This window comes from Ambystoma mexicanum, chromosome 9 (assembly GCF_040938575.1).
Source record: "Ambystoma mexicanum isolate Mex_15411 chromosome 9, UKY_AmexF1_1, whole genome shotgun sequence".
NCBI lineage: Eukaryota > Metazoa > Chordata > Amphibia > Caudata > Ambystomatidae > Ambystoma > Ambystoma mexicanum.
The window spans coordinates 542,646,991-542,674,422 of NC_090931.1; the positions used below are offsets into that span (position 1 = coordinate 542,646,991).

At 50.2% G+C, this 27,432-nt stretch overlaps 1 protein-coding gene across 1 annotated transcript in view; it reads right to left on the bottom strand.

Annotated features, from left to right (window-relative positions):
* The window catches only part of LOC138488252 (uncharacterized), a 2,582,589-nt gene that overhangs the window by 2,176,073 nt on the left and 379,084 nt on the right, over positions 1-27,432 (bottom strand). The window contains exon 3 of the mRNA XM_069615092.1: positions 27,079-27,225. Coding sequence (XP_069471193.1) covers positions 27,079-27,225 — 147 coding nt within the window. The remainder of the gene's footprint in view (positions 1-27,078; positions 27,226-27,432) is intronic.

Below are 27,432 nucleotides of genomic sequence, written 5' to 3' on the forward strand. Positions count from 1 at the left end.
ACCCGAGGCCCATATCTGTAAGTTGCGCCGGTCGGCAGAATGTCGGAGATTTCCCTCTGACAACAGACTTGGGGTTACTTGTGTTTTAGGCTTTCCCCTTGGCGGCCAGGTAGGTGCACCCACACATGTGAGGTACCGTTTTCATCGGGACACCTGTGGGAACGCGGGACGGTAGGCCATGTGTTGTGGGGGGCGCGTTTCGATGGGTGCGGCGAGCGAAATGTGCGGAAAAAGCGTTTTTTCCCCCACATTTCCGACTTTGCAGGGCTGTCTGGGTAAAAAAATCTGGGGCGATGGGCGCAAATCACACCTCTGCGGATTCCCACGGGTGTCCTCTTTTCGAAAATGCATGGGGTTCCCTGTTTTCCTCGTTGGCTTGGACACCCGAGGCCCATATCTGTAAGTTGCGCCGGTCGGCAGAATGGACAACAGACTTGGGGTTACTTGTGTTTTAGGCTTTCCCCTTGGCGGCCAGGTAGGTGCACCCACACATGTGAGGTACCGTTTTCATCGGGACACCTGTGGGAACGCGGGACGGTAGGCCATGTGTTGTGGGGGGCGTGTTTCGATGGGTGCGGCGAGCGAAATGTGCGGAAAAAGCGTTTTCCACATTTCCGACTTTGCAGGGCTGTCTGGGTAAAAAAATCTGGGGCGATGGGCGCAAATCACACCTCTGCGGATTCCCACGGGTGTCCTCTTTTCGAAAATGCATGGGGTTCCCTGTTTTCCTCGGTGGCTTGGACACCCGAGGCCCATATCTGTAAGTTGCGCCGGTCGGCAGAATGTCGGAGATTTCCCTCTGACAACAGACTTGGGGTTACTTGTGTTTTAGGCTTTCCCCTTGGCGGCCAGGTAGGTGCACCCACACATGTGAGGTACCGTTTTCATCGGGACACCTGTGGGAACGCGGGACGGTAGGCCATGTGTTGTGGGGGGCGCGTTTCGATGGGTGCGGCGAGCGAAATGTGCGGAAAAAGCGTTTTTTTCCCCACATTTCCGACTTTGCAGGGCTGTCTGGGTAAAAAAATCTGGGGCGATGGGCGCAAATCACACCTCTGCGGATTCCCACGGGTGTCCTCTTTTCGAAAATGCATGGGGTTCCCTGTTTTCCTCGGTGGCTTGGACACCCGAGGCCCATATCTGTAAGTTGCGCCGGTCGGCAGAATGTCTGAGTTTTCCCTCTGAAAACAGACTTGGGGTTACTTGTGTTTTAGGCTTTCCCCTTGGCGGCCAGGTAGGTGCACCCACACATGTGAGGTACCGTTTTCATCGGGACACCTGTGGGAACGCGGGACGGTAGGCCATGTGTTGTTGGGGGCGTGTTTCGATGGGTGAGTCGAGCGAAATGTGAGGAAAATGCGTATTTTTTCCCACATTTCGGACTTTGCGGGGGTGTCTGGGTAATAAATTCTGGGGCGATTTGGGCATATTATACCTCTGCGGATTCCCACGGGTGTCCTCTTTCCGGAAATGCATGGGGTTCCCTGTTTTCCTTGGTGGCTTGGACACCCGAGGCCCATATCTGTATGATGTGAGAGTGTGACATTTCCGGTGTGAAAACAGACTTGGGGTTACTTGTGTTTTAGGCTTTCCCCTTGGCGGCCAGGTAGGTGCACCCACACATGTGAGGTACCGTTTTCATCGGGACACCTGTGGGAACGCGTGACGGTAGGCCATGTGTTGTTGGGGGCGTGTTTCGATGGGTGCGTCGAGCGAAATGTGCGGAAAAAGCGTTTTTTTCCCCACATTTCGGACTTTGCAGGGGTGTCTGGGTAATAAATTCTGGGGCAATTTGGGCATATCATACCTCTGCGGATTCCCACGGGTGTCCTCTTTTCGGAAATGCATGGGGTTCCCTGTTTTCCTCGGTGGCTTGGACACCCGAGGCCCATATCTGTAGATTGTGCCGGTCGGCAGAATGTCTGAGTTTTCCCTCTGAAAACAGACTTGGGGTTACTTGTGTTTTAGGCTTTCCCCTTGGCGGCCAGGTAGGTGCACCCACACATGTGAGGTACCGTTTTCATCGGGACACCTGTGGGAACGCGGGACGGTAGGCCATGTGTTGTTGGGGGCGTGTTTCGATGGGTGAGTCGAGCGAAATGTGCGGAAAAAGCGTTTTTTTCCCCACATTTCCACCTTTGCAGGGCTGTCTGGGTAAAAAAATCTGGGGCGATGGGCGCAAATCACACCTCTGCGGATTCCCACGGGTGTCCTCTTTTCGAAAATGCATGGGGTTCCCTGTTTTCCTCGGTGGCTTGGACACCCGAGGCCCATATCTGTAAGTTGCGCAGGTCGGCAGAATGGACAACAGACTTGGGGTTACTTGTGTTTTAGGCTTTCCCCTTGGCGGCCAGGTAGGTGCACCCACACATGTGAGGTACCGTTTTCATCGGGACACCTGTGGGAACGCGGGACGGTAGGCCATGTGTTGTGGGGGGCGTGTTTCGATGGGTGCGGCGAGCGAAATGTGCGGAAAAAGCGTTATTTTCCCCACATTTCCGACTTTGCAGGGCTGTCTGGGTAAAAAAATCTGGGGCGATGGGTGCAAATCACACCTCTGCGGATTCCCACGGGTGTCCTCTTTTCGAAAATGCATGGGGTTCCCTGTTTTCCTCGGTGGCTTGGACACCCGAGGCCCATATCTGTAAGTTGCGCCGGTCGGCAGAATGTCGGAGATTTCCCTCTGACAACAGACTTGGGGTTACTTGTGTTTTAGGCTTTCCCCTTGGCGGCCAGGTAGGTGCACCCAAACATGTGAGGTACCGTTTTCATCGGGACACCTGTGGGAACGCGGGACGGTAGGCCATGTGTTGTGGGGGGCGCGTTTCGATGGGTGCGGCGAGCGAAATGTGCGGAAAAAGCGTTTTTTCCCCCACATTTCTGACTTTGCAGGGCTGTCTGGGTAAAAAAATCTGGGGCGATGGGCGCAAATCACACCTCTGCGGATTCCCACGGGTGTCCTCTTTTCGAAAATGCATGGGGTTCCCTGTTTTCCTCGGTGGCTTGGACACCCGAGGCCCATATCTGTAAGTTGTGCCGGTCGGCAGAATGGACAACAGACTTGGGGTTACTTGTGTTTTAGGCTTTCCCCTTGGCGGCCAGGTAGGTGCATCCACACATGTGAGGTACCGTTTTCATCGGGACACCTGTGGGAACGCGGGACGGTAGGCCATGTGTTGTGGGGGGCGTGTTTCGATGGGTGCGGCAAGCGAAATGTGCGGAAAAAGCGTTTTCCACATTTCTGACTTTGCAGGGCTGTCTGGGTAAAAAAAATCTGGGGCGATGGGCGCAAATCACACCTCTGCGGATTCCCACGGGTGTCCTCTTTTCGAAAATGCATGGGGTTCCCTGTTTTCCTCGGTGGCTTGGACACCCGAGGCCCATATCTGTAAGTTGCGCCGGTCGGCAGAATGTCGGAGATTTCCCTCTGACAACAGACTTGGGGTTACTTGTGTTTTAGGCTTTCCCCTTGGCGGCCAGGTAGGTGCACCCACACATGTGAGGTACCGTTTTCATCGGGACACCTGTGGGAACGCGGGACGGTAGGCCATGTGTTGTGGGGGGCGCGTTTCGATGGGTGCGGCGAGCGAAATGTGCGGAAAAAGCGTTTTTTTCCCCACATTTCCGACTTTGCAGGGCTGTCTGGGTAAAAAAATCTGGGGCGATGGGCGCAAATCACACCTCTGCGGATTCCCACGGGTGTCCTCTTTTCGAAAATGCATGGGGTTCCCTGTTTTCCTCGGTGGCTTGGACACCCGAGGCCCATATCTGTAAGTTGCGCCGGTCGGCAGAATGTCGGAGATTTCCCTCTGACAACAGACTTGGCGTTACTTGTGTTTTAGGCTTTCCCCTTGGCGGCCAGGTAGGTACACCCACACATGTGAGGTACCGTTTTCATCGGGACACCTGTGGGAACGCGGGACGGTAGGCCATGTGTTGTGGGGGGCGTGTTTCGATGGGTGCGGCGAGCGAAATGTGCGGAAAAAGCGTTTTTTTCCCCACATTTCCGACTTTGCAGGGCTGTCTGGGTAAAAAAATCTGGGGCGATGGGCGCAAATCACACCTCTGCGGATTCCCACGGGTGTCCTCTTTTCGAAAATGCATGGGGTTCCCTGTTTTCCTCGGTGGCTTGGACACCCGAGGCCCATATCTGTAAGTTGCGCCGGTCGGCAGAATGTCGGAGATTTCCCTCTGACAACAGACTTGGGGTTACTTGTGTTTTAGGCTTTCCCCTTGGCGGCCAGGTAGGTGCACCCACACATGTGAGGTACCGTTTTCATCGGGACACCTGTGGGAACGCGGGACAGTAGGCCATGTGTTGTGGGGGGCGTGTTTCGATGGGTGCGGCGAGCGAAATGTGCGGAAAAAGCGTTTTTTTCCCCACATTTCCGACTTTGCAGGGCTGTCTGGGTAAAAAAATCTGGGGCGATGGGCGCAAATCACACCTCTGCGGATTCCCACGGGTGTCCTCTTTTCGAAAATGCATGGGGTTCCCTGTTTTCCTCGGTGGCTTGGACACCCGAGGCCCATATCTGTAAGTTGCGCCGGTCGGCAGAATGGACAACAGACTTGGGGTTACTTGTGTTTTAGGCTTTCCCCTTGGCGGCCAGGTAGGTGCACCCACACATGTGAGGTACCGTTTTCATCGGGACACCTGTGGGAACGCGGGACGGTAGGCCATGTGTTGTGGGGGGCGTGTTTCGATGGGTGCGGCGAGCGAAATGTGCGGAAAAAGCGTTTTCCACATTTCCGACTTTGCAGGGCTGTCTGGGTAAAAAAATCTGGGGCGATGGGCGCAAATCACACCTCTGCGGATTCCCACGGGTGTCCTCTTTTCGAAAATGCATGGGGTTCCCTGTTTTCCTCGGTGGCTTGGACACCCGAGGCCCATATCTGTAAGTTGCGCCGGTCGGCAGAATGTCGGAGATTTCCCTCTGACAACAGACTTGGGGTTACTTGTGTTTTAGGCTTTCCCCTTGGCGGCCAGGTAGGTGCACCCACACATGTGAGGTACCGTTTTCATCGGGACACCTGTGGGAACGCGGGACGGTAGGCCATGTGTTGTGGGGGGCGCGTTTCGATGGGTGCGGCGAGCGAAATGTGCGGAAAAAGCGTTTTTTTCCCCACATTTCCGACTTTGCAGGGCTGTCTGGGTAAAAAAATCTGGGGCGATGGGCGCAAATCACACCTCTGCGGATTCCCACGGGTGTCCTCTTTTCGAAAATGCATGGGGTTCCCTGTTTTCCTCGGTGGCTTGGACACCCGAGGCCCATATCTGTAAGTTGCGCCGGTCGGCAGAATGTCTGAGTTTTCCCTCTGAAAACAGACTTGGGGTTACTTGTGTTTTAGGCTTTCCCCTTGGCGGCCAGGTAGGTGCACCCACACATGTGAGGTACCGTTTTCATCGGGACACCTGTGGGAACGCGGGACGGTAGGCCATGTGTTGTTGGGGGCGTGTTTCGATGGGTGAGTCGAGCGAAATGTGAGGAAAATGCGTATTTTTTCCCACATTTCGGACTTTGCGGGGGTGTCTGGGTAATAAATTCTGGGGCGATTTGGACATATTATACCTCTGCGGATTCCCACGGGTGTCCTCTTTCCGGAAATGCATGGGGTTCCCTGTTTTCCTTGGTGGCTTGGACACCCGAGGCCCATATCTGTATGATGTGAGAGTGTGACATTTCCGGTGTGAAAACAGACTTGGGGTTACTTGTGTTTTAGGCTTTCCCCTTGGCGGCCAGGTAGGTGCACCCACACATGTGAGGTACCGTTTTCATCGGGACACCTGTGGGAACGCGGGACGGTAGGCCATGTGTTGTTGGGGGCGTGTTTCGATGGGTGAGTCGAGCGAAATGTGCGGAAAAAGCGTTTTTTTCCCCACATTTCCACCTTTGCAGGGCTGTCTGGGTAAAAAAATCTGGGGCGATGGGCGCAAATCACACCTCTGCGGATTCCCACGGGTGTCCTCTTTTCGAAAATGCATGGGGTTCCCTGTTTTCCTCGGTGGCTTGGACACCCGAGGCCCATATCTGTAAGTTGCGCAGGTCGGCAGAATGGACAACAGACTTGGGGTTACTTGTGTTTTAGGCTTTCCCCTTGGCGGCCAGGTAGGTGCACCCACACATGTGAGGTACCGTTTTCATCGGGACACCTGTGGGAACGCGGGACGGTAGGCCATGTGTTGTGGGGGGCGTGTTTCGATGGGTGCGGCGAGCGAAATGTGCGGAAAAAGCGTTATTTTCCCCACATTTCCGACTTTGCAGGGCTGTCTGGGTAAAAAAATCTGGGGCGATGGGTGCAAATCACACCTCTGCGGATTCCCACGGGTGTCCTCTTTTCGAAAATGCATGGGGTTCCCTGTTTTCCTCGGTGGCTTGGACACCCGAGGCCCATATCTGTAAGTTGCGCCGGTCGGCAGAATGTCGGAGATTTCCCTCTGACAACAGACTTGGGGTTACTTGTGTTTTAGGCTTTCCCCTTGGCGGCCAGGTAGGTGCACCCACACATGTGAGGTACCGTTTTCATCGGGACACCTGTGGGAACGCGGGACGGTAGGCCATGTGTTGTGGGGGGCGCGTTTCGATGGGTGCGGCGAGCGAAATGTGCGGAAAAAGCGTTTTTTCCCCCACATTTCCGACTTTGCAGGGCTGTCTGGGTAAAAAAATCTGGGGCGATGGGCGCAAATCACACCTCTGCGGATTCCCACGGGTGTCCTCTTTTCGAAAATGCATGGGGTTCCCTGTTTTCCTCGGTGGCTTGGACACCCGAGGCCCATATCTGTAAGTTGCGCCGGTCGGCAGAATGGACAACAGACTTGGGGTTACTTGTGTTTTAGGCTTTCCCCTTGGCGGCCAGGTAGGTGCACCCACACATGTGAGGTACCGTTTTCATCGGGACACCTGTGGGAACGCGGGACGGTAGGCCATGTGTTGTGGGGGGCGTGTTTCGATGGGTGCGGCGAGCGAAATGTGCGGAAAAAGCGTTTTCCACATTTCTGACTTTGCAGGGCTGTCTGGGTAAAAAAATCTGGGGCGATGGGCGCAAATCACACCTCTGCGGATTCCCACGGGTGTCCTCTTTTCGAAAATGCATGGGGTTCCCTGTTTTCCTCGGTGGCTTGGACACCCGAGGCCCATATCTGTAAGTTGCGCCGGTCGGCAGAATGTCGGAGATTTCCCTCTGACAACAGACTTGGGGTTACTTGTGTTTTAGGCTTTCCCCTTGGCGGCCAGGTAGGTGCACCCACACATGTGAGGTACCGTTTTCATCGGGACACCTGTGGGAACGCGGGACGGTAGGCCATGTGTTGTGGGGGGCGCGTTTCGATGGGTGCGGCGAGCGAAATGTGCGGAAAAAGCGTTTTTTTCCCCACATTTCCGACTTTGCAGGGCTGTCTGGGTAAAAAAATCTGGGGCGATGGGCGCAAATCACACCTCTGCGGATTCCCACGGGTGTCCTCTTTTCGAAAATGCATGGGGTTCCCTGTTTTCCTCGGTGGCTTGGACACCCGAGGCCCATATCTGTAAGTTGCGCCGGTCGGCAGAATGTCGGAGATTTCCCTCTGACAACAGACTTGGCGTTACTTGTGTTTTAGGCTTTCCCCTTGGCGGCCAGGTAGGTACACCCACACATGTGAGGTACCGTTTTCATCGGGACACCTGTGGGAACGCGGGACGGTAGGCCATGTGTTGTGGGGGGCGCGTTTCGATGGGTGCGGCGAGCGAAATGTGCGGAAAAAGCGTTTTTTTCCCCACATTTCCGACTTTGCAGGGCTGTCTGGGTAAAAAAATCTGGGGCGATGGGCGCAAATCACACCTCTGCGGATTCCCACGGGTGTCCTCTTTTCGAAAATGCATGGGGTTCCCTGTTTTCCTCGGTGGCTTGGACACCCGAGGCCCATATCTGTAAGTTGCGCCGGTCGGCAGAATGTCGGAGATTTCCCTCTGACAACAGACTTGGCGTTACTTGTGTTTTAGGCTTTCCCCTTGGCGGCCAGGTAGGTACACCCACACATGTGAGGTACCGTTTTCATCGGGACACCTGTGGGAACGCGGGACGGTAGGCCATGTGTTGTGGGGGGCGTGTTTCGATGGGTGCGGCGAGCGAAATGTGCGGAAAAAGCGTTTTTTTCCCCACATTTCCGACTTTGCAGGGCTGTCTGGGTAAAAAAATCTGGGGCGATGGGCGCAAATCACACCTCTGCGGATTCCCACGGGTGTCCTCTTTTCGAAAATGCATGGGGTTCCCTGTTTTCCTCGGTGGCTTGGACACCCGAGGCCCATATCTGTAAGTTGCGCCGGTCGGCAGAATGTCGGAGATTTCCCTCTGACAACAGACTTGGGGTTACTTGTGTTTTAGGCTTTCCCCTTGGCGGCCAGGTAGGTGCACCCACACATGTGAGGTACCGTTTTCATCGGGACACCTGTGGGAACGCGGGACAGTAGGCCATGTGTTGTGGGGGGCGTGTTTCGATGGGTGCGGCGAGCGAAATGTGCGGAAAAAGCGTTTTTTTCCCCACATTTCCGACTTTGCAGGGCTGTCTGGGTAAAAAAATCTGGGGCGATGGGCGCAAATCACACCTCTGCGGATTCCCACGGGTGTCCTCTTTTCGAAAATGCATGGGGTTCCCTGTTTTCCTCGGTGGCTTGGACACCCGAGGCCCATATCTGTAAGTTGCGCCGGTCGGCAGAATGGACAACAGACTTGGGGTTACTTGTGTTTTAGGCTTTCCCCTTGGCGGCCAGGTAGGTGCACCCACACATGTGAGGTACCGTTTTCATCGGGACACCTGTGGGAACGCGGGACGGTAGGCCATGTGTTGTGGGGGGCGTGTTTCGATGGGTGCGGCGAGCGAAATGTGCGGAAAAAGCGTTTTCCACATTTCCGACTTTGCAGGGCTGTCTGGGTAAAAAAATCTGGGGCGATGGGCGCAAATCACACCTCTGCGGATTCCCACGGGTGTCCTCTTTTCGAAAATGCATGGGGTTCCCTGTTTTCCTCGGTGGCTTGGACACCCGAGGCCCATATCTGTAAGTTGCGCCGGTCGGCAGAATGTCGGAGATTTCCCTCTGACAACAGACTTGGGGTTACTTGTGTTTTAGGCTTTCCCCTTGGCGGCCAGGTAGGTGCACCCACACATGTGAGGTACCGTTTTCATCGGGACACCTGTGGGAACGCGGGACGGTAGGCCATGTGTTGTGGGGGGCGCGTTTCGATGGGTGCGGCGAGCGAAATGTGCGGAAAAAGCGTTTTTTTCCCCACATTTCCGACTTTGCAGGGCTGTCTGGGTAAAAAAATCTGGGGCGATGGGCGCAAATCACACCTCTGCGGATTCCCACGGGTGTCCTCTTTTCGAAAATGCATGGGGTTCCCTGTTTTCCTCGGTGGCTTGGACACCCGAGGCCCATATCTGTAAGTTGCGCCGGTCGGCAGAATGTCTGAGTTTTCCCTCTGAAAACAGACTTGGGGTTACTTGTGTTTTAGGCTTTCCCCTTGGCGGCCAGGTAGGTGCACCCACACATGTGAGGTACCGTTTTCATCGGGACACCTGTGGGAACGCGGGACGGTAGGCCATGTGTTGTTGGGGGCGTGTTTCGATGGGTGAGTCGAGCGAAATGTGAGGAAAATGCGTATTTTTTCCCACATTTCGGACTTTGCGGGGGTGTCTGGGTAATAAATTCTGGGGCGATTTGGACATATTATACCTCTGCGGATTCCCACGGGTGTCCTCTTTCCGGAAATGCATGGGGTTCCCTGTTTTCCTTGGTGGCTTGGACACCCGAGGCCCATATCTGTATGATGTGAGAGTGTGACATTTCCGGTGTGAAAACAGACTTGGGGTTACTTGTGTTTTAGGCTTTCCCCTTGGCGGCCAGGTAGGTGCACCCACACATGTGAGGTACCGTTTTCATCGGGACACCTGTGGGAACGCGGGACGGTAGGCCATGTGTTGTTGGGGGCGTGTTTCGATGGGTGAGTCGAGCGAAATGTGCGGAAAAAGCGTTTTTTTCCCCACATTTCCACCTTTGCAGGGCTGTCTGGGTAAAAAAATCTGGGGCGATGGGCGCAAATCACACCTCTGCGGATTCCCACGGGTGTCCTCTTTTCGAAAATGCATGGGGTTCCCTGTTTTCCTCGGTGGCTTGGACACCCGAGGCCCATATCTGTAAGTTGCGCAGGTCGGCAGAATGGACAACAGACTTGGGGTTACTTGTGTTTTAGGCTTTCCCCTTGGCGGCCAGGTAGGTGCACCCACACATGTGAGGTACCGTTTTCATCGGGACACCTGTGGGAACGCGGGACGGTAGGCCATGTGTTGTGGGGGGCGTGTTTCGATGGGTGCGGCGAGCGAAATGTGCGGAAAAAGCGTTATTTTCCCCACATTTCCGACTTTGCAGGGCTGTCTGGGTAAAAAAATCTGGGGCGATGGGTGCAAATCACACCTCTGCGGATTCCCACGGGTGTCCTCTTTTCGAAAATGCATGGGGTTCCCTGTTTTCCTCGGTGGCTTGGACACCCGAGGCCCATATCTGTAAGTTGCGCCGGTCGGCAGAATGTCGGAGATTTCCCTCTGACAACAGACTTGGGGTTACTTGTGTTTTAGGCTTTCCCCTTGGCGGCCAGGTAGGTGCACCCACACATGTGAGGTACCGTTTTCATCGGGACACCTGTGGGAACGCGGGACGGTAGGCCATGTGTTGTGGGGGGCGCGTTTCGATGGGTGCGGCGAGCGAAATGTGCGGAAAAAGCGTTTTTTCCCCCACATTTCCGACTTTGCAGGGCTGTCTGGGTAAAAAAATCTGGGGCGATGGGCGCAAATCACACCTCTGCGGATTCCCACGGGTGTCCTCTTTTCGAAAATGCATGGGGTTCCCTGTTTTCCTCGGTGGCTTGGACACCCGAGGCCCATATCTGTAAGTTGCGCCGGTCGGCAGAATGGACAACAGACTTGGGGTTACTTGTGTTTTAGGCTTTCCCCTTGGCGGCCAGGTAGGTGCACCCACACATGTGAGGTACCGTTTTCATCGGGACACCTGTGGGAACGCGGGACGGTAGGCCATGTGTTGTGGGGGGCGTGTTTCGATGGGTGCGGCGAGCGAAATGTGCGGAAAAAGCGTTTTCCACATTTCTGACTTTGCAGGGCTGTCTGGGTAAAAAAATCTGGGGCGATGGGCGCAAATCACACCTCTGCGGATTCCCACGGGTGTCCTCTTTTCGAAAATGCATGGGGTTCCCTGTTTTCCTCGGTGGCTTGGACACCCGAGGCCCATATCTGTAAGTTGCGCCGGTCGGCAGAATGTCGGAGATTTCCCTCTGACAACAGACTTGGGGTTACTTGTGTTTTAGGCTTTCCCCTTGGCGGCCAGGTAGGTGCACCCACACATGTGAGGTACCGTTTTCATCGGGACACCTGTGGGAACGCGGGACGGTAGGCCATGTGTTGTGGGGGGCGCGTTTCGATGGGTGCGGCGAGCGAAATGTGCGGAAAAAGCGTTTTTTTCCCCACATTTCCGACTTTGCAGGGCTGTCTGGGTAAAAAAATCTGGGGCGATGGGCGCAAATCACACCTCTGCGGATTCCCACGGGTGTCCTCTTTTCGAAAATGCATGGGGTTCCCTGTTTTCCTCGGTGGCTTGGACACCCGAGGCCCATATCTGTAAGTTGCGCCGGTCGGCAGAATGTCTGAGTTTTCCCTCTGAAAACAGACTTGGGGTTACTTGTGTTTTAGGCTTTCCCCTTGGCGGCCAGGTAGGTGCACCCACACATGTGAGGTACCGTTTTCATCGGGACACCTGTGGGAACGCGGGACGGTAGGCCATGTGTTGTTGGGGGCGTGTTTCGATGGGTGAGTCGAGCGAAATGTGAGGAAAATGCGTATTTTTTCCCACATTTCGGACTTTGCGGGGGTGTCTGGGTAATAAATTCTGGGGAGATTTGGGCATATTATACCTCTGCGGATTCCCACGGGTGTCCTCTTTCCGGAAATGCATGGGGTTCCCTGTTTTCCTTGGTGGCTTGGACACCCGAGGCCCATATCTGTATGATGTGAGAGTGTGACATTTCCGGTGTGAAAACAGACTTGGGGTTACTTGTGTTTTAGGCTTTCCCCTTGGCGGCCAGGTAGGTGCACCCACACATGTGAGGTACCGTTTTCATCGGGACACCTGTGGGAACGCGGGACGGTAGGCCATGTGTTGTGGGGGGCGTGTTTCGATGGGTGCGGTGAGCGAAATGTGCGGAAAAAGCGTTTTTTTCCCCACATTTCCGACTTTGCAGGGCTGTCTGGGTAAAAAAATCTGGGGCGATGGGCGCAAATCACACCTCTGCGGATTCCCACGGGTGTCCTCTTTTCGAAAATGCATGGGGTTCCCTGTTTTCCTCGGTGGCTTGGACACCCGAGGCCCATATCTGTAAGTTGCGCCGGTCGGCAGAATGTCGGAGATTTCCCTCTGACAACAGACTTGGGGTTACTTGTGTTTTAGGCTTTCCCCTTGGCGGCCAGGTAGGTGCACCCACACATGTGAGGTACCGTTTTCATCGGGACACCGGTGGGAACGCGGGACGGTAGGCCATGTGTTGTGGGGGGCGCGTTTCGATGGGTGCGGCGAGCGAAATGTGCGGAAAAAGCGTTTTTTCCCCCACATTTCCGACTTTGCAGGGCTGTCTGGGTAAAAAAATCTGGGGCGATGGGCGCAAATCACACCTCTGCGGATTCCCACGGGTGTCCTCTTTTCGAAAATGCATGGGGTTCCCTGTTTTCCTCGGTGGCTTGGACACCCGAGGCCCATATCTGTAAGTTGCGCCTGTCGGCAGAATGGACAACAGACTTGGGGTTACTTGTGTTTTAGGCTTTCCCCTTGGCGGCCAGGTAGGTGCACCCACACATGTGAGGTACCGTTTTCATCGGGACACCTGTGGGAACGCGGGACGGTAGGCCATGTGTTGTGGGGGGCGTGTTTCGATGGGTGCGGCGAGCGAAATGTGCGGAAAAAGCGTTTTCCACATTTCCGACTTTGCAGGGCTGTCTGGGTAAAAAAATCTGGGGCGATGGGCGCAAATCACACCTCTGCGGATTCCCACGGGTGTCCTCTTTTCGAAAATGCATGGGGTTCCCTGTTTTCCTCGGTGGCTTGGACACCCGAGGCCCATATCTGTAAGTTGCGCCGGTCGGCAGAATGTCGGAGATTTCCCTCTGACAACAGACTTGGGGTTACTTGTGTTTTAGGCTTTCCCCTTGGCGGCCAGGTAGGTGCACCCACACATGTGAGGTACCGTTTTCATCGGGACACCTGTGGGAACGCGGGACGGTAGGCCATGTGTTGTTGGGGGCGTGTTTCGATGGGTGCGTCGAGCGAAATGTGCGGAAAAAGCGTTTTTTTCCCCACATTTCGGACTTTGCAGGGGTGTCTGGGTAATAAATTCTGGGGCAATTTGGGCATATCATACCTCTGCGGATTCCCACGGGTGTCCTCTTTTCGGAAATGCATGGGGTTCCCTGTTTTCCTCGGTGGCTTGGACACCCGAGGCCCATATCTGTACATTGTGCCGGTCGGCAGAATGTCTGAGTTTTCCCTCTGAAAACAGACTTGGGGTTACTTGTGTTTTAGGCTTTCCCCTTGGCGGCCAGGTAGGTGCACCCACACATGTGAGGTACCATTTTCATCGGGACACCTGTGGGAACGCGGGACGGTAGGCCATGTGTTGTTGGAGGCGTGTTTCGATGGGTGAGTCGAGCGAAATGTGAGGAAAATGCGTATTTTTTCCCACATTTCGGACTTTGCGGGGGTGTCTGGGTAATAAATTCTGGGGCGATTTGGGCATATCATACCTCTGCGGATTCCCACGGGTGTCCTCTTTCCGGAAATGCATGGGGTTCCCTGTTTTCCTTGGTGGCTTGGACACCCGAGGCCCATATCTGTATGATGTGAGAGTGTGACATTTCCGGTGTGAAAACAGACTTGGGGTTACTTGTGTTTTAGGCTTTCCCCTTGGCGGCCAGGTAGGTGCACCCACACATGTGAGGTACCGTTTTCATCGGGACACCTGTGGGAACGCGGGACGGTAGGCCATGTGTTGTTGGGGGCGTGTTTCGATGGGTGAGTCGAGCGAAATGTGCGGAAAAAGCGTTTTTTTCCCCACATTTCCACCTTTGCAGGGCTGTCTGGGTAAAAAAATCTGGGGCGATGGGCGCAAATCACACCTCTGCGGATTCCCACGGGTGTCCTCTTTTCGAAAATGCATGGGGTTCCCTGTTTTCCTCGGTGGCTTGGACACCCGAGGCCCATATCTGTAAGTTGCGCCGGTCGGCAGAATGGACAACAGACTTGGGGTTACTTGTGTTTTAGGCTTTCCCCTTGGCGGCCAGGTAGGTGCACCCACACGTGAGGTACCGTTTTCATCGGGACACCTGTGGGAACGCGGGACGGTAGGCCATGTGTTGTGGGGGGCGTGTTTCGATGGGTGCGGCGAGCGAAATGTGCGGAAAAAGCGTTATTTTCCCCACATTTCCGACTTTGCAGGGCTGTCTGGGTAAAAAAATCTGGGGCGATGGGTGCAAATCACACCTCTGCGGATTCCCACGGGGGTCCTCTTTTCGAAAATGCATGGGGTTCCCTGTTTTCCTCGGTGGCTTGGACACCCGAGGCCCATATCTGTAAGTTGCGCCGGTCGGCAGAATGTCGGAGATTTCCCTCTGACAACAGACTTGGCGTTACTTGTGTTTTAGGCTTTCCCCTTGGCGGCCAGGTAGGTGCACCCACACATGTGAGGTACCGTTTTCATCGGGATACCTGTGGGAACGCGGGACGGTAGGCCATGTGTTGTGGGGGGCGTGTTTCGATGGGTGCGGCGAGCGAAATGTGCGGAAAAAGCGTTTTTTTCCCCACATTTCCGACTTTGCAGGGCTGTCTGGGTAAATAAATCTGGGGCGATGGGCGCAAATCACACCTCTGCGGATTCCCACGGGTGTCCTCTTTTCGAAAATGCATGGGGTTCCCTGTTTTCCTCGGTGGCTTGGACACCCGAGGCCCATATCTGTAAGTTGCGCCGGTCGGCAGAATGTCGGAGATTTCCCTCTGACAACAGACTTGGGGTTACTTGTGTTTTAGGCTTTCCCCTTGGCGGCCAGGTAGGTGCACCCACACATGTGAGGTACCGTTTTCATCGGGACACCTGTGGGAACGCGGGACGGTAGGCCATGTGTTGTGGGGGGCGCGTTTCGATGGGTGCGGCGAGCGAAATGTGCGGAAAAAGCATTTTTTCCCCCACATTTCCGACTTTGCAGGGCTGTCTGGGTAAAAAAATCTGGGGCGATGGGCGCAAATCACACCTCTGCGGATTCCCACGGGTGTCCTCTTTTCGAAAATGCATGGGGTTCCCTGTTTTCCTCGGTGGCTTGGACACCCGAGGCCCATATCTGTAAGTTGCGCCGGTCGGCAGAATGGACAACAGACTTGGGGTTACTTGTGTTTTAGGCTTTCCCCTTGGCGGCCAGGTAGGTGCACCCACACATGTGAGGTACCGTTTTCATCGGGACACCTGTGGGAACGCGGGACGGTAGGCCATGTGTTGTGGGGGGCGTGTTTCGATGGGTGCGGCGAGCGAAATGTGCGGAAAAAGCGTTTTCCACATTTCCGACTTTGCAGGGCTGTCTGGGTAAAAAAATCTGGGGCGATGGGCGCAAATCACACCTCTGCGGATTCCCACGGGTGTCCTCTTTTCGAAAATGCATGGGGTTCCCTGTTTTCCTCGGTGGCTTGGACACCCGAGGCCCATATCTGTAAGTTGCGCCGGTCGGCAGAATGTCGGAGATTTCCCTCTGACAACAGACTTGGGGTTACTTGTGTTTTAGGCTTTCCCCTTGGCGGCCAGGTAGGTGCACCCACACATGTGAGGTACCGTTTTCATCGGGACACCTGTGGGAACGCGGGACGGTAGGCCATGTGTTGTTGGGGGCGTGTTTCGATGGGTGCGTCGAGCGAAATGTGCGGAAAAAGCGTTTTTTTCCCCACATTTCCGACTTTGCAGGGCTGTCTGGGTAATAAATTCTGGGGCAATTTGGGCATATCATACCTCTGCGGATTCCCACGGGTGTCCTCTTTTCGGAAATGCATGGGGTTCCCTGTTTTCCTCGGTGGCTTGGACACCCGAGGCCCATATCTGTACATTGTGCCGGTCGGCAGAATGTCTGAGTTTTCCCTCTGAAAACAGACTTGGGGTTACTTGTGTTTTAGGCTTTCCCCTTGGCGGCCAGGTAGGTGCACCCACACATGTGAGGTACCGTTTTCATCGGGACACCTGTGGGAACGCGGGACGGTAGGCCATGTGTTGTTGGGGGCGTGTTTCGATGGGTGAGTCGAGCGAAATGTGAGGAAAATGCGTATTTTTTCCCACATTTCGGACTTTGCGGGGGTGTCTGGGTAATAAATTCTGGGGCGATTTGGGCATATCATTCCTCTGCGGATTCCCACGGGTGTCCTCTTTCCGGAAATGCATGGGGTTCCCTGTTTTCCTTGGTGGCTTGGACACCCGAGGCCCATATCTGTATGATGTGAGAGTGTGACATTTCCGGTGTGAAAACAGACTTGGGGTTACTTGTGTTTTAGGCTTTCCCCTTGGCGGCCAGGTAGGTGCACCCACACATGTGAGGTACCGTTTTCATCGGGACACCTGTGGGAACTCGGGACGGTAGGCCATGTGTTGTGGGGGGCGTGTTTCGATGGGTGCGGCGAGCGAAATGTGCGGAAAAAGCGTTTTTTTCCCCACATTTCGGACTTTGCAGGGTTGTCTGGGTAATAAATTCTGGGGCAATTTGGGCATATCATACCTCTGCGGATTCCCACGAGTGTCCTCTTTTCGGAAATGCATGGGGTTCCCTGTTTTCCTCGGTGGCTTGGACACCCGAGGCCCATATCTGTATGATGGGAGAGTGTGACATTTCCGGTGTGAAAACAGACTTGGGGTTACTTGTGTTTTGGGCTTTCCCCTTGGCGGCCAGGTAGGTGCACCCACACATGTGAGGTACCGTTTTCATCGGGACACCTGTGGGAACGCGGGACGGTAGGCCATGTGTTGTGTTTGTGTGGTTTTCATAACGTTTTGACCCATTTGCTGGAGCCCTTTGTCTCACAACCCTTTCTTTTCCCAAATGTGACCTACATTTAGTCGCTGCTTTAGCCACCATACACTTTTGTAACCTGCACAAGTCACCTACCCTTGAAAAGGTCTGCCTGTGCTCTTTCAAAAAATGTATGGCTGCCGTTCCTCACCACATTGGTTTTCCCAATTTACACATGCTAAGTGCGTCTGGTCAGGCCGTGAGCGTAAAACTCCTGTGTACCATGGCTCAGTGTTTGGCTTGTGGTATTGCTTGTTTTGTACAAACACTACAAAAATGGTATGCTCTCCTAACTGCAAGAGTCGGGGGAATGTAGCGGAGCATTGCTTTTCTCAAAATTCATAGAAGCCATTGCCGTACCAAGCCAACCATGTCCAACACATACCTTTTTCTTCAGTCATTTTCCCGCTTTTCCCCCATTCGATGGCAGTTTCCCCTACCTAGTTGTTGCCTGACCTATACAAATCACCCCTTCCTAAACTTGGAATTTTGTCTACTTTTCAGAAATATATGCCTTTCTGTCCTCCAATTTGGCTTTCCTGCCCTTTTCTTCCATTCCGTCCATGCATGTCCAATTGGCAAAAATGGCAAAAATCGCCTACCTCTCACAAAACGGTTGATATCCCCATCAAAATAATTTTTTTCCATTTCCACTCAACCTGTTCCTGAAAGCCAACACATTGGGGAACTCAGCACAGCAAACCATTTGTTCCTAGCTCTTACAAGGAAAAAACCACAGGCTTCTTTGTGCATCATTTTATTGGCATTTTTTGAAAAAACCCAAAATTTTCGCACATTTTCCTTATTTTCTCTCACCCCCCTACAGCAACCTGGGATTCCTGGGTGGCGTTACGACCGCCTACGTGTGGGAAGAAAAGGAGCCAAATTTGGCCGAGATATCTCATGTAACAAAAAAGTTACAAGCCATTGAATGGCCACATACCAAAATCACCAAAAAAGGCTCTGGCACTGGGGAGAAATACCCATGGCACTTAAAGGGTTAAACATATAAAATTAACACAGTTTATAGATGGATTTTTTAACATTAGCAATCCTTTGACATTCTTAAAGAATTAAGCTTTTAAATAAGAACATACTCTAAAACAGGCAATTTTGCCTTTCATTCATGTAAAAGCACATTAAACTGATCTCTTTAAATCCAATTTTCCTCTGCAGCAAATACACATTTTAGTCAGCATTAGTTTGCAGCATGGATACATGTATCATGCCTTTGTTTAGAGTTTCTCTCTGCACAGCTGATTCTGATACTTGTTGCAAAGTTTAGCTGCGTTTTCCCCCCTCACCCCTGTGGAAAATGAAAACAAGGGTTCCTGGGTTGCTTTTATAAAGATACATTTTGTAGCAGCGGTCATTAAATGAGGCCCGGTTCCTCTAAGCCACACTGGATGGTCCTGGGCATTGCAGGTCCCTTTTAATCTCAATGATTCAGCAGCAATGAATGAATCGAGCGCCAAAAAACAGCACTTTTTAAGGTTGAAAAGCTAACATTTTAAAAGGCATTTTCGGTTTTCAGCACAATGATGCTGTTTCTTTCCTTGGCTCCAAGTTGAATGTGGCAGAGCCCACTGGCATGCTCCTGCAGTGAGAACTCTGTGTTCAACCCCCCTGACTGTGTGTGGCAGGTTGTGCATCTTTCTTATGGTTGTGACCCAAACGCATATTGAAGGTTTTGGTGCGCACAGGAGCGAGCGCAGTAATTTTGGGCTGTTTTCTTCAGCATTTCAGTACAGTGATGTAGTGGGGCACATTGGAATGGGTCACAATATCCCACATAACCCACACTTTGCAAAAAATAATTTTATTTTCAGATATAACTATATGACAGAACTGTAATTTTAATAACCAGACATGTTACCTACAACACATTCTAACTGAGTTGGCTTTGCCAATGTTTGCCGAGTCATACTGTATAGCTGAGAGGCAGACCCATACAAGATGTCACATGAAAATGTTTTCCTGAGGCCATTAAATGTATCACTACCATGGCTGGGTTCAGCGTAATAGGTTCCTATGTGATAATGTTGCATTTTGTAGGTCGCCCAACCAAAAGACCGATTTATTTTGGTGGCCGGCCTACAAAAAGCAAAAACCCACACTGCCTCGCCTGGGTCCTGGCGTACCTGTCAGCCCCTGCGTGCACTTGTGTACGTCACAGGGGTTGCAAGTTCGATTTAGAAAGACCGCTCTGTGCGGTTACAGAGCAGTCTTTCTAAATCTTTTTTTAAAATTTTAAGTCTAGTGACCTAATACCGCGTAATAAGAACATATCCAAGTACAATGGATAAAAGGCCATCTACTTTAATTGATTTTCAGCCTAGTCAGATAGCCAACTTGTTTTAGTATTAAAAAAAAGAAAATGAAGATGCCCTTTTAAAAAATAGCACAGTGATACCAATGTCTTGAAAATGTGTTATCCAGTCAACTGAAATTAACAACAACCATTTTTGTCTTTTTTTTCTTCCAGGCAGTAGTAGCCTTCCTTGGGACAAGAACAGTGCATTTTCCTTATATTTAAATATTACAATTATACTTAAGAGAACAATTCATCGATCAAGCCTGCACATATTGAAATTAGCCAAGTGTAAATGATTCTCATCAATTATTATTATGAATTATGAACATGATAGACTCAAGGATGAAGAACAGAGGCAAAGAATATAGAAAGGACAAGGGGTACAATGGAAAAATGCATATATACATTTGGCCTCTGGCAGTATCACATGGCACCTCAAAAACGAGTCTGCTCCGACTACCCAAAAACATAAGCATTCAATATTTGTACCTTGAATTTGACCCAAAGGGCATATGGAATGTCTACCTATCACAGTGTGTGTTGTTCTTTCAGCGTTTAACCAGTGTCCCAACTGATACAATAATTGTGCCTTACATACAAGCATTTTTAGCCTTGGATGCCTCTAAACCAGTTGGCACAATTGGTACATTGAAAAGCACTCATAGCCAGTGGCTAAACGCAGAAGGAGATTCAATTGTCACAGGTAACATTAAATTGTGGCTCAAAAAGAAATTGGCTATTTTGGCTTTCCATCATAATATGAACCACCTTGAATCTTTAACATCTGCCAAAGATTTTTGCCAATATAGACGAGTACGTGAAGCCACTCCGAGATATATATTGGCATATCCAAGCCCTAATATATTTCGGGTCTATCTTTTGTTGAAATTTAATACATCTGTGGCATTATCACCTAAAAGTTGGTCGAATAAAATTGAATACAACCATAAATATTGTAGATTATGTGGCAATTTACTAGAAGAATCACTGTTTCACATTTTAATTATATGTGAAAGCTTAAGCTGTCTCCGTCTGCAATATTTTAAATCATACACCAATGCTGTCGTCATATCTGATTTTCCTCGATTATGGTATGAATTTCTACAAGGCAATGACATTAATTTGATCTATATTATTGTTAGACTTTATATGCACATTGTTGAGATTTTTAAATGTTTATACTGAGATTAGCTGTAAAACGATGTAATGTATTCTAAGCTGTTAGCAATGATTTGTACTATTTATTGGTTAACTGTAATGAGCGTGTGTTAATTTTTAAATCAAATGTTATACAAAGCTTTGTGCTATATGTATATTCAATAAAATTTCAAAAACGATATGTATGTTTGCAGCATCAGTCATTACTTATGAACCTATGACAATGTGCAACCTGGTAATATATACAACAGATGGGAAAAGATATTTCTGCAAGTAATTTATAAACACAAAGGCTGTTTTCATGTTTCTAATTTGGTGAAGATAAGAAAAACTAAATTTGCTACAAAGAAAATTGGGGTATTTTCCAGGGGATAGGCACTCCTGAATAATTTGGATCACTGAATTTGTAGAAAATTGGATTACTTTTGTAACTAAATAGTTTTTTCAAAAGAATTGTTTTTCAAGTCAGTCAAACAAGTTTATTCAGATGCAAAAAAAATCCATCAAACATAAAACAACATTACATACATCCAAAAAAATTCCACAATGCATAAACAATTCCTTAAAATCAAGTACAAAAGACCATAACAAATATACTTAAAACGGGGCACAGTAGGGTAGTATTGATCGGTATGACAACACCAATAATCCAAGGATTAGGTCACTCTAAAAACAATTCCTCCAACAATCCCCCCTTACATTAAGAGCCTCCATCTCCCTGGAGCCTCACCAACCCCTTTCTAAAGTACAGTGCTCTCTTTAGAAAGGAGAGCAGGGCCCAAGCCGTAAAAACAGAATCAGCACTCAGGAGGAATGTGAGTGCTCCTTTGTACTGGCGGATCTCTGTCTTCTTTAGGGCCGGTATCAGAGTAGCTCTACGTATCCCTGCATAACCAGTGCAGAAAAACAATACATGAGCCAGATCTTCGTGCTGATGTCCAAACACCAGGCAGCTAGCAGTGCCTGGAAACCCTTTCCAATTAGCTGTGTTCCCTTGCAGAAGAAGGCAGTCAAATCTCGCCCTGGTTAATAACCAACAATCTTTTTTGTGGGGGCTCCAGGTTAAATAAGGTTGGATTACAAAAGGCCTAATCATGGTGTGAAATTGGCCGGATTTATTGCCGCACTCTAAGAGTATTTTTTTCCTTACAACTGCCTCACCCAACACATATTTGTGGCTGATCCCCTCAGCCTTTGTTATTAATGCAGCTGGCGGGAAAAGAGCACTAAGATTGGCCTCCCCAAGTGCCCTGGCAATGTAGTCAAGCCATGGAATTATTTGCCACCCCACCCTGCCCAACACAGACCGAATAATGAAGTGACACAGGGAGGCATATGCATTTGACCACAGCCGGACCCAGAATAAGGTCGGGGTCTGCAGCCATTGGTCCTCCCAAAACTCAATCTCAGTTCTCTGTGGATTGAAATACATGCTGCAGAGATGGAGAGCCCCAACAGTCTCCTGATACATTTGTTCTCCTTGATTTGGATTTCATCAGCCCTCTGAAAACCCCAGAGAGGGGCACCATACAGTGTGACTGCCAAAGTTTGGCAAACAGAAATCTTGGAAATCACTTCTTAGGGCCTGACCCCTACACCTTGACATGAAGCGAAAAATGCCCCCCATTTGCTGACTCATTTTGGCCGATTGTTTTGCCAAGTGGACCTTACCGGTTAATGCTTCCGAGAAGGTTAAACCCAGGTAGTCAAAAACCTTAACCCTGGGTATAACTTCCCCAGCACAAAGCATCACTCTCATTGCTGCTGGCTGTTTTCTGCCCACACGCCATCACTGCCGATTTTTTGGTGTTGATTTTTAACCCCAATGCACACATAAAGGTTGCATAAGCGTTGATCAGGGACTGTAGAGCTCTCAGGGTTCGGGCTAACGCTACTGTGTCGTCTGCATAAGCTAGGACTGGAAAAGCCCGACCCCTCCAGGACTAAAAAGTCTGCCACAATATTAATAAGATCCATTGAAAGGCCATCGATGTTTAGACGGAAACAAATAGGGGCCAAAACACAACCCTGCCGCACATTTGTTAGGCAGAAACCTGTGCAGTTCCCTTAGGGACCACTGCAAAAGATTTAAGACTACAGGTGTTGGCAGTAAACCCACTTGGTAGCAGTCTGTACCACCCAGATTTACCTGGTAGCTGTGGCTGAGCAGTCAGACTTCCCTCAAGAAGAGTTAGGCAGTATGCAAAGTATACTCAATAGGCACTTAGATACAATAATACAAGCAAACACTGACCAGAGCTTTTGGTATCAAAGTATATAATTATTTATTTAAAAACACACAGTTGAAATACTCCAGCACTCTATTTGTAAAATTGTCTAAACACAGTTAATATTATGATATATACACCCCTTTTTCCCTATTAGAAAATCACAGTAAAACACCACTTATTTTCATACAGAGGTGAGGGCTTAACTAGATTGCACTCTAATAAGTTTGTGAAAAAGGGGGGGAAAAAGACAGAATATGAAGAGGTACACCACTCTACGATTCCAGAACACTGTTAGCAAGGCAGAGAGCAAAAAGTCACTGGTGAGCCAAAGTCCAAAGGCTGGGCCCACTCTTAGAGAGAGCAGAGCACAAATGCGCCCAAGATCACACAGTTACACTAGGCTTAGAAAGTCTTGCAGAGGGTTCAGAAAAGCGTTTAGAGAGGCTTAGAAAAGTTTAGCCAAGGTGTCCCAGGCTAACCCAGGTTCGAAAGCCCGGGGCTAAATCTACCCCGTACAGTCGGTAGCAAGGGAAGCCAGGCGGGACACGACGGTACCTTAAGTGGGAAGGATCCTCCAGCGGTGGCAGTTGTTCCTGGTAGTGGGTGCAAGTTGCGTCGTCGTCCAGGGGAAGAGAAGATCTTGACTTGGAGGAAAGATGAAGGTCGTTGCACTACCAGAGCAGAAACCAGCCACAGAGTTTTCCGGTTAAAGGTGGTACCTTTGTCTCGCGGTCGTGGTAAAATGTGGTATCCCGGTTGCCGGGGTGCTTGGCACAGGCAATGGTTATCCCCACCAGTCAAAGGAAGAAGACTCTCCGGCGGGAGATCTCCTCTGTCGTTGGGAAAAGTTCCAGGGTGCCTAAATTTCCCTCCACCCCTTCTAAGTACCCCAGACAGAGTGGCACCACTTTGGAGGGCTTCTGTGGAGAAGCCTGCCAAAAAGTGGAACAAAGGGCTCGACTTGGGTTGGAGTCACAGAAGAGAACACAAACGCCATTTTAGAACCAAGTTTTGGCAAAAAATACCAACCGGAGAATTAATATTAATTAAATAAACCGGCGGTATGTTCGAGGCTACCGTAAATAATTAAATGAAGATAGTGGCCTAAAACAATGGGAAATCCCATAGGAAAATATTTGCGGTTGAATATAAAAAGTAGTATCCACTGCCACCAGCCAAAACTCGATCAGGGGGGGCGGAGACGTGCCCCCTCGACTAACAGACCCTGGGGCAATCGAATTGCCCCAGTCAGTAACGTCCACAATATGATGGTTTGTACTGGTTCTGTTCAGAATTTAAGACTAGTAAAATCAATGGTGACTTTACATGCCCTGGGAGACAGTAGTCAGTCCCAGGGTATGAAGTCTATACTGGGGGGTCACTATGACACCCCTGTGTCACTGCACTGAGGGTGCTGTGTAACACACATCACAAAAACACATGAAGCCCTATGGAGTAAAAGACCCCATAGCCCATTAAACACATCTAGATTCAAAGAAACACACTCAAATCATGTCCAAGAGTGAGGGTAAAAGAGTCTCACTCTTGGCAGGAGAAAAAAATAAACCCCAAAAATCCAGCAAAGCTGCTGGGGGACTCGCTAGGTTAGGAAATTCAGCCTAAACAGAGAATACTCCCTAACAACATTGCATCCGACCCTGAAGCAGACCGTGCAGTGTCCCCACAGACCACTACAGAAAACTACGCACGCACGCCTGACTGTCTGTGTGTATGTCCACCAGCACCCTTAGAATGTCCCCCGGGCAGCCCATGAACGCTAGGTACAAAAAAACCAAAAAACCAAGTTGGCCACTAACAAATATAGATTGAGACTCAATCGTGCCAACTCCAGGGTGGAACCCAAACTGGATGTCAGATAGGACTGATTGTTCAGCCAACCACGTTTCAATGCGTGCTAACAGGGTTCTCACAAATATTTTAAAGGATGAATCCAACAAAGATATTGGTCTGTAAGCGCTGGGGCTAGCCTGATCCCCCCCTTTTCAAAATTGGGATGATGATAGCCCTTTTCCACGAAGGGGGATATTTTCCAGATTGCATGCAGGCATTGAAACCACCGTTAATAGTGGGGCCCACATGTCCACGGGATCCTGGAACAGGTCTGAAGGGATCATATCCGGGCACGGTGTCCGATTGTGAGCTTGAAGGTTGATGTCCTTTTTAACCTCCTCCACTTCAAATTTTAAACACGGCCAAATCTACGCAACCCTCAGCATTCACTGCCCCAAACAGGCTCCCAAGATGTTTCAACCAGGCCCCTTCCACCACGTGGGTCCCACTACCAGTGTTAGAACACCACCCATCCGGACCACCCTTCACATATTCCCAGAATGCCTTTTGGTCCCTTCTATTGGCATCGTCCAAGAATCCCTCCCAAGCCACACCTTCAACTTCCTGTTTTCTTCTCTTTAACTCCAACTTATAGAAAGTTCTGGCCTGGGTAATAGCACTTCTACTGGATGTAGGGTTCTTAGGTATCAGCAGCAGGGCTCTCTTCGCCCCTTTACAGGCCTCAAACCACCCCTTCTGCGTTGCTCTCCCCTTAGACTTGACTGCTATCATGAATTTTTTAGTAAGAGCGGCCACCAATTCCACAAATGTATCAACGATTACCCTCGAGGGTAAGCTATCCCCCAGTAAATCCACCAAGAGTGACTCATTCTCCGTAACTGATTTGTAGTGCAGCTGCTCCTCTAGAATGGTCCCCCATTTGATTCTTCTGGAGCCAATGGCCACACCATTCATTGGGCAAGGTGCAGTAACCATGGAAACCCCCACCCCCAACAGGCCCTTAAGTGACAAACGAATGGGATGATGATCGCTATGTACATCAGGAATCACCTCAAAGCTTAGTGTACGTTCCCACAAGCTCGCAGAGATACAAAAATAATCAATTGTTGAGGAGCCCAAATGGTTGTTAAAAGGTCACATCGCCTGGAATATCAGGGGCTAGGCGACCATTAACAGTGCGTAGACCCCATTCCATCAGCCATGAACTCATTTGTAGGCCCTTAGAGCAGACTCTCTCGTCCCTCATGCCAGACGGGCCCAGATCAGGACAGAGGCGCATCAGGGGAGACCACGCAAGCCCAGCGCCTCAATACAGGATAGAGATGCCAACTAACCAACTCCACTAACAATTTCACCCTCTGCATACACCTCTCAAACTCCAAACCAAACGCAACCAAAAAACCTACAGCACAACAAACCACACAAACTTCACTACATTGCAACAACAAAACAAAATTCACACATAGACTCGCACAACAGTACACAATGACTAACAGCCGCAAACACCCCAGGCCCAGCCAACGGACCCAAAAGGCTGAGGCCGCCAACAGCACATCACTGCTCTCTTGCACTTCTCCTGCTTCCTCCCACTAACTCAACCTCCCCTCCTTTTTTCAGAGCCGCCAGAGCACCAGGGGACCACTCCGGTGGTAATAGTGCGCGGTACAAATATCCTTTAACATTAACATATTCACAGATAGATCCTCCAAGGAGTCTAGAGCATCATTAACCCCTCCCAATCCCATTTTAATGTTAAAGTCGCCATCCCAAATATACAATTCATTGTTATGACTTCCTTTGGACAGCAAGTCTTCTATAAACTCCTTGACTTTTACTAATCTGTCCACCTCCGAAATGTGTGGACTGTTGTAGAAGTTAATGATGCCAAACGATTCCCCCTTTGCTGTAGATAGAAAAACCGCTTGCAGAAAATCCATACCGGTGTCAATCACCTTAATCCTATAATCTAATGAGGATTTTATCAAAATGCACAGACCCCCAAAACATCTACCCCTCTGTTTTTTCTTAGCCGGAATTCCAAAGGAGTTAAAACCATCTAATCGCGGGGTATCCATTGCCCAAGTTTTTTTCAAAAGAATTGTTTTTGTCAATTGATCTATTTGAAGCTTTTTGTGGAACATTTTGAAAAAATGTTTTTGCATCCAATTCTTTTTACATTACTAACTGATTGGTTTCCTACTTTTAAAGAAACAATTTGCTTTTAGGAAGGCTTCCTGTTTAACTAATTAACTTTTGTAATTAATCTAATATATTGCTGCTTTTTTCTCAGGGTCTAATTTCTTGACAACATTAGGAGGATTCCCAATTCACAAGCAAAGTAAATCTTGTGTGAAAATACATCCAATTTGCATTCTGGCAAATTAGTTTTTCCCAGCCTTAATCAACACATTAGGAGGGAGTTTGCGCTTAATGTGTCAGACACTTACCAATAAGCCTGGCTGATGGGGATACTCGCTGAAGTAAGTCTGAACAAACATTGGTCCAAGAAGTTGGAAGATCATTTGCCTTTTCTTTTCATCTTGAAGTTGTTGCTTCAACTCATCAGCAAGAACTCTTCCAAGCTTGTGTAACACCTGAAATGAAATAACAATGAAATCAGAAATCTTCAGTTTAGGCTCATCTGACAAATTATAAACATTGGGTCTATCCCATACTGTTCCAGAATCTGTGGGGGACACCCAAACGGAAGTTCCAAAGCAATGCTGCCTCATGACACGGAGGAACTGGGGCTATGGAACTGGATGAAAACCAATCTCAGGGTCTAATTTCTTGACAACATT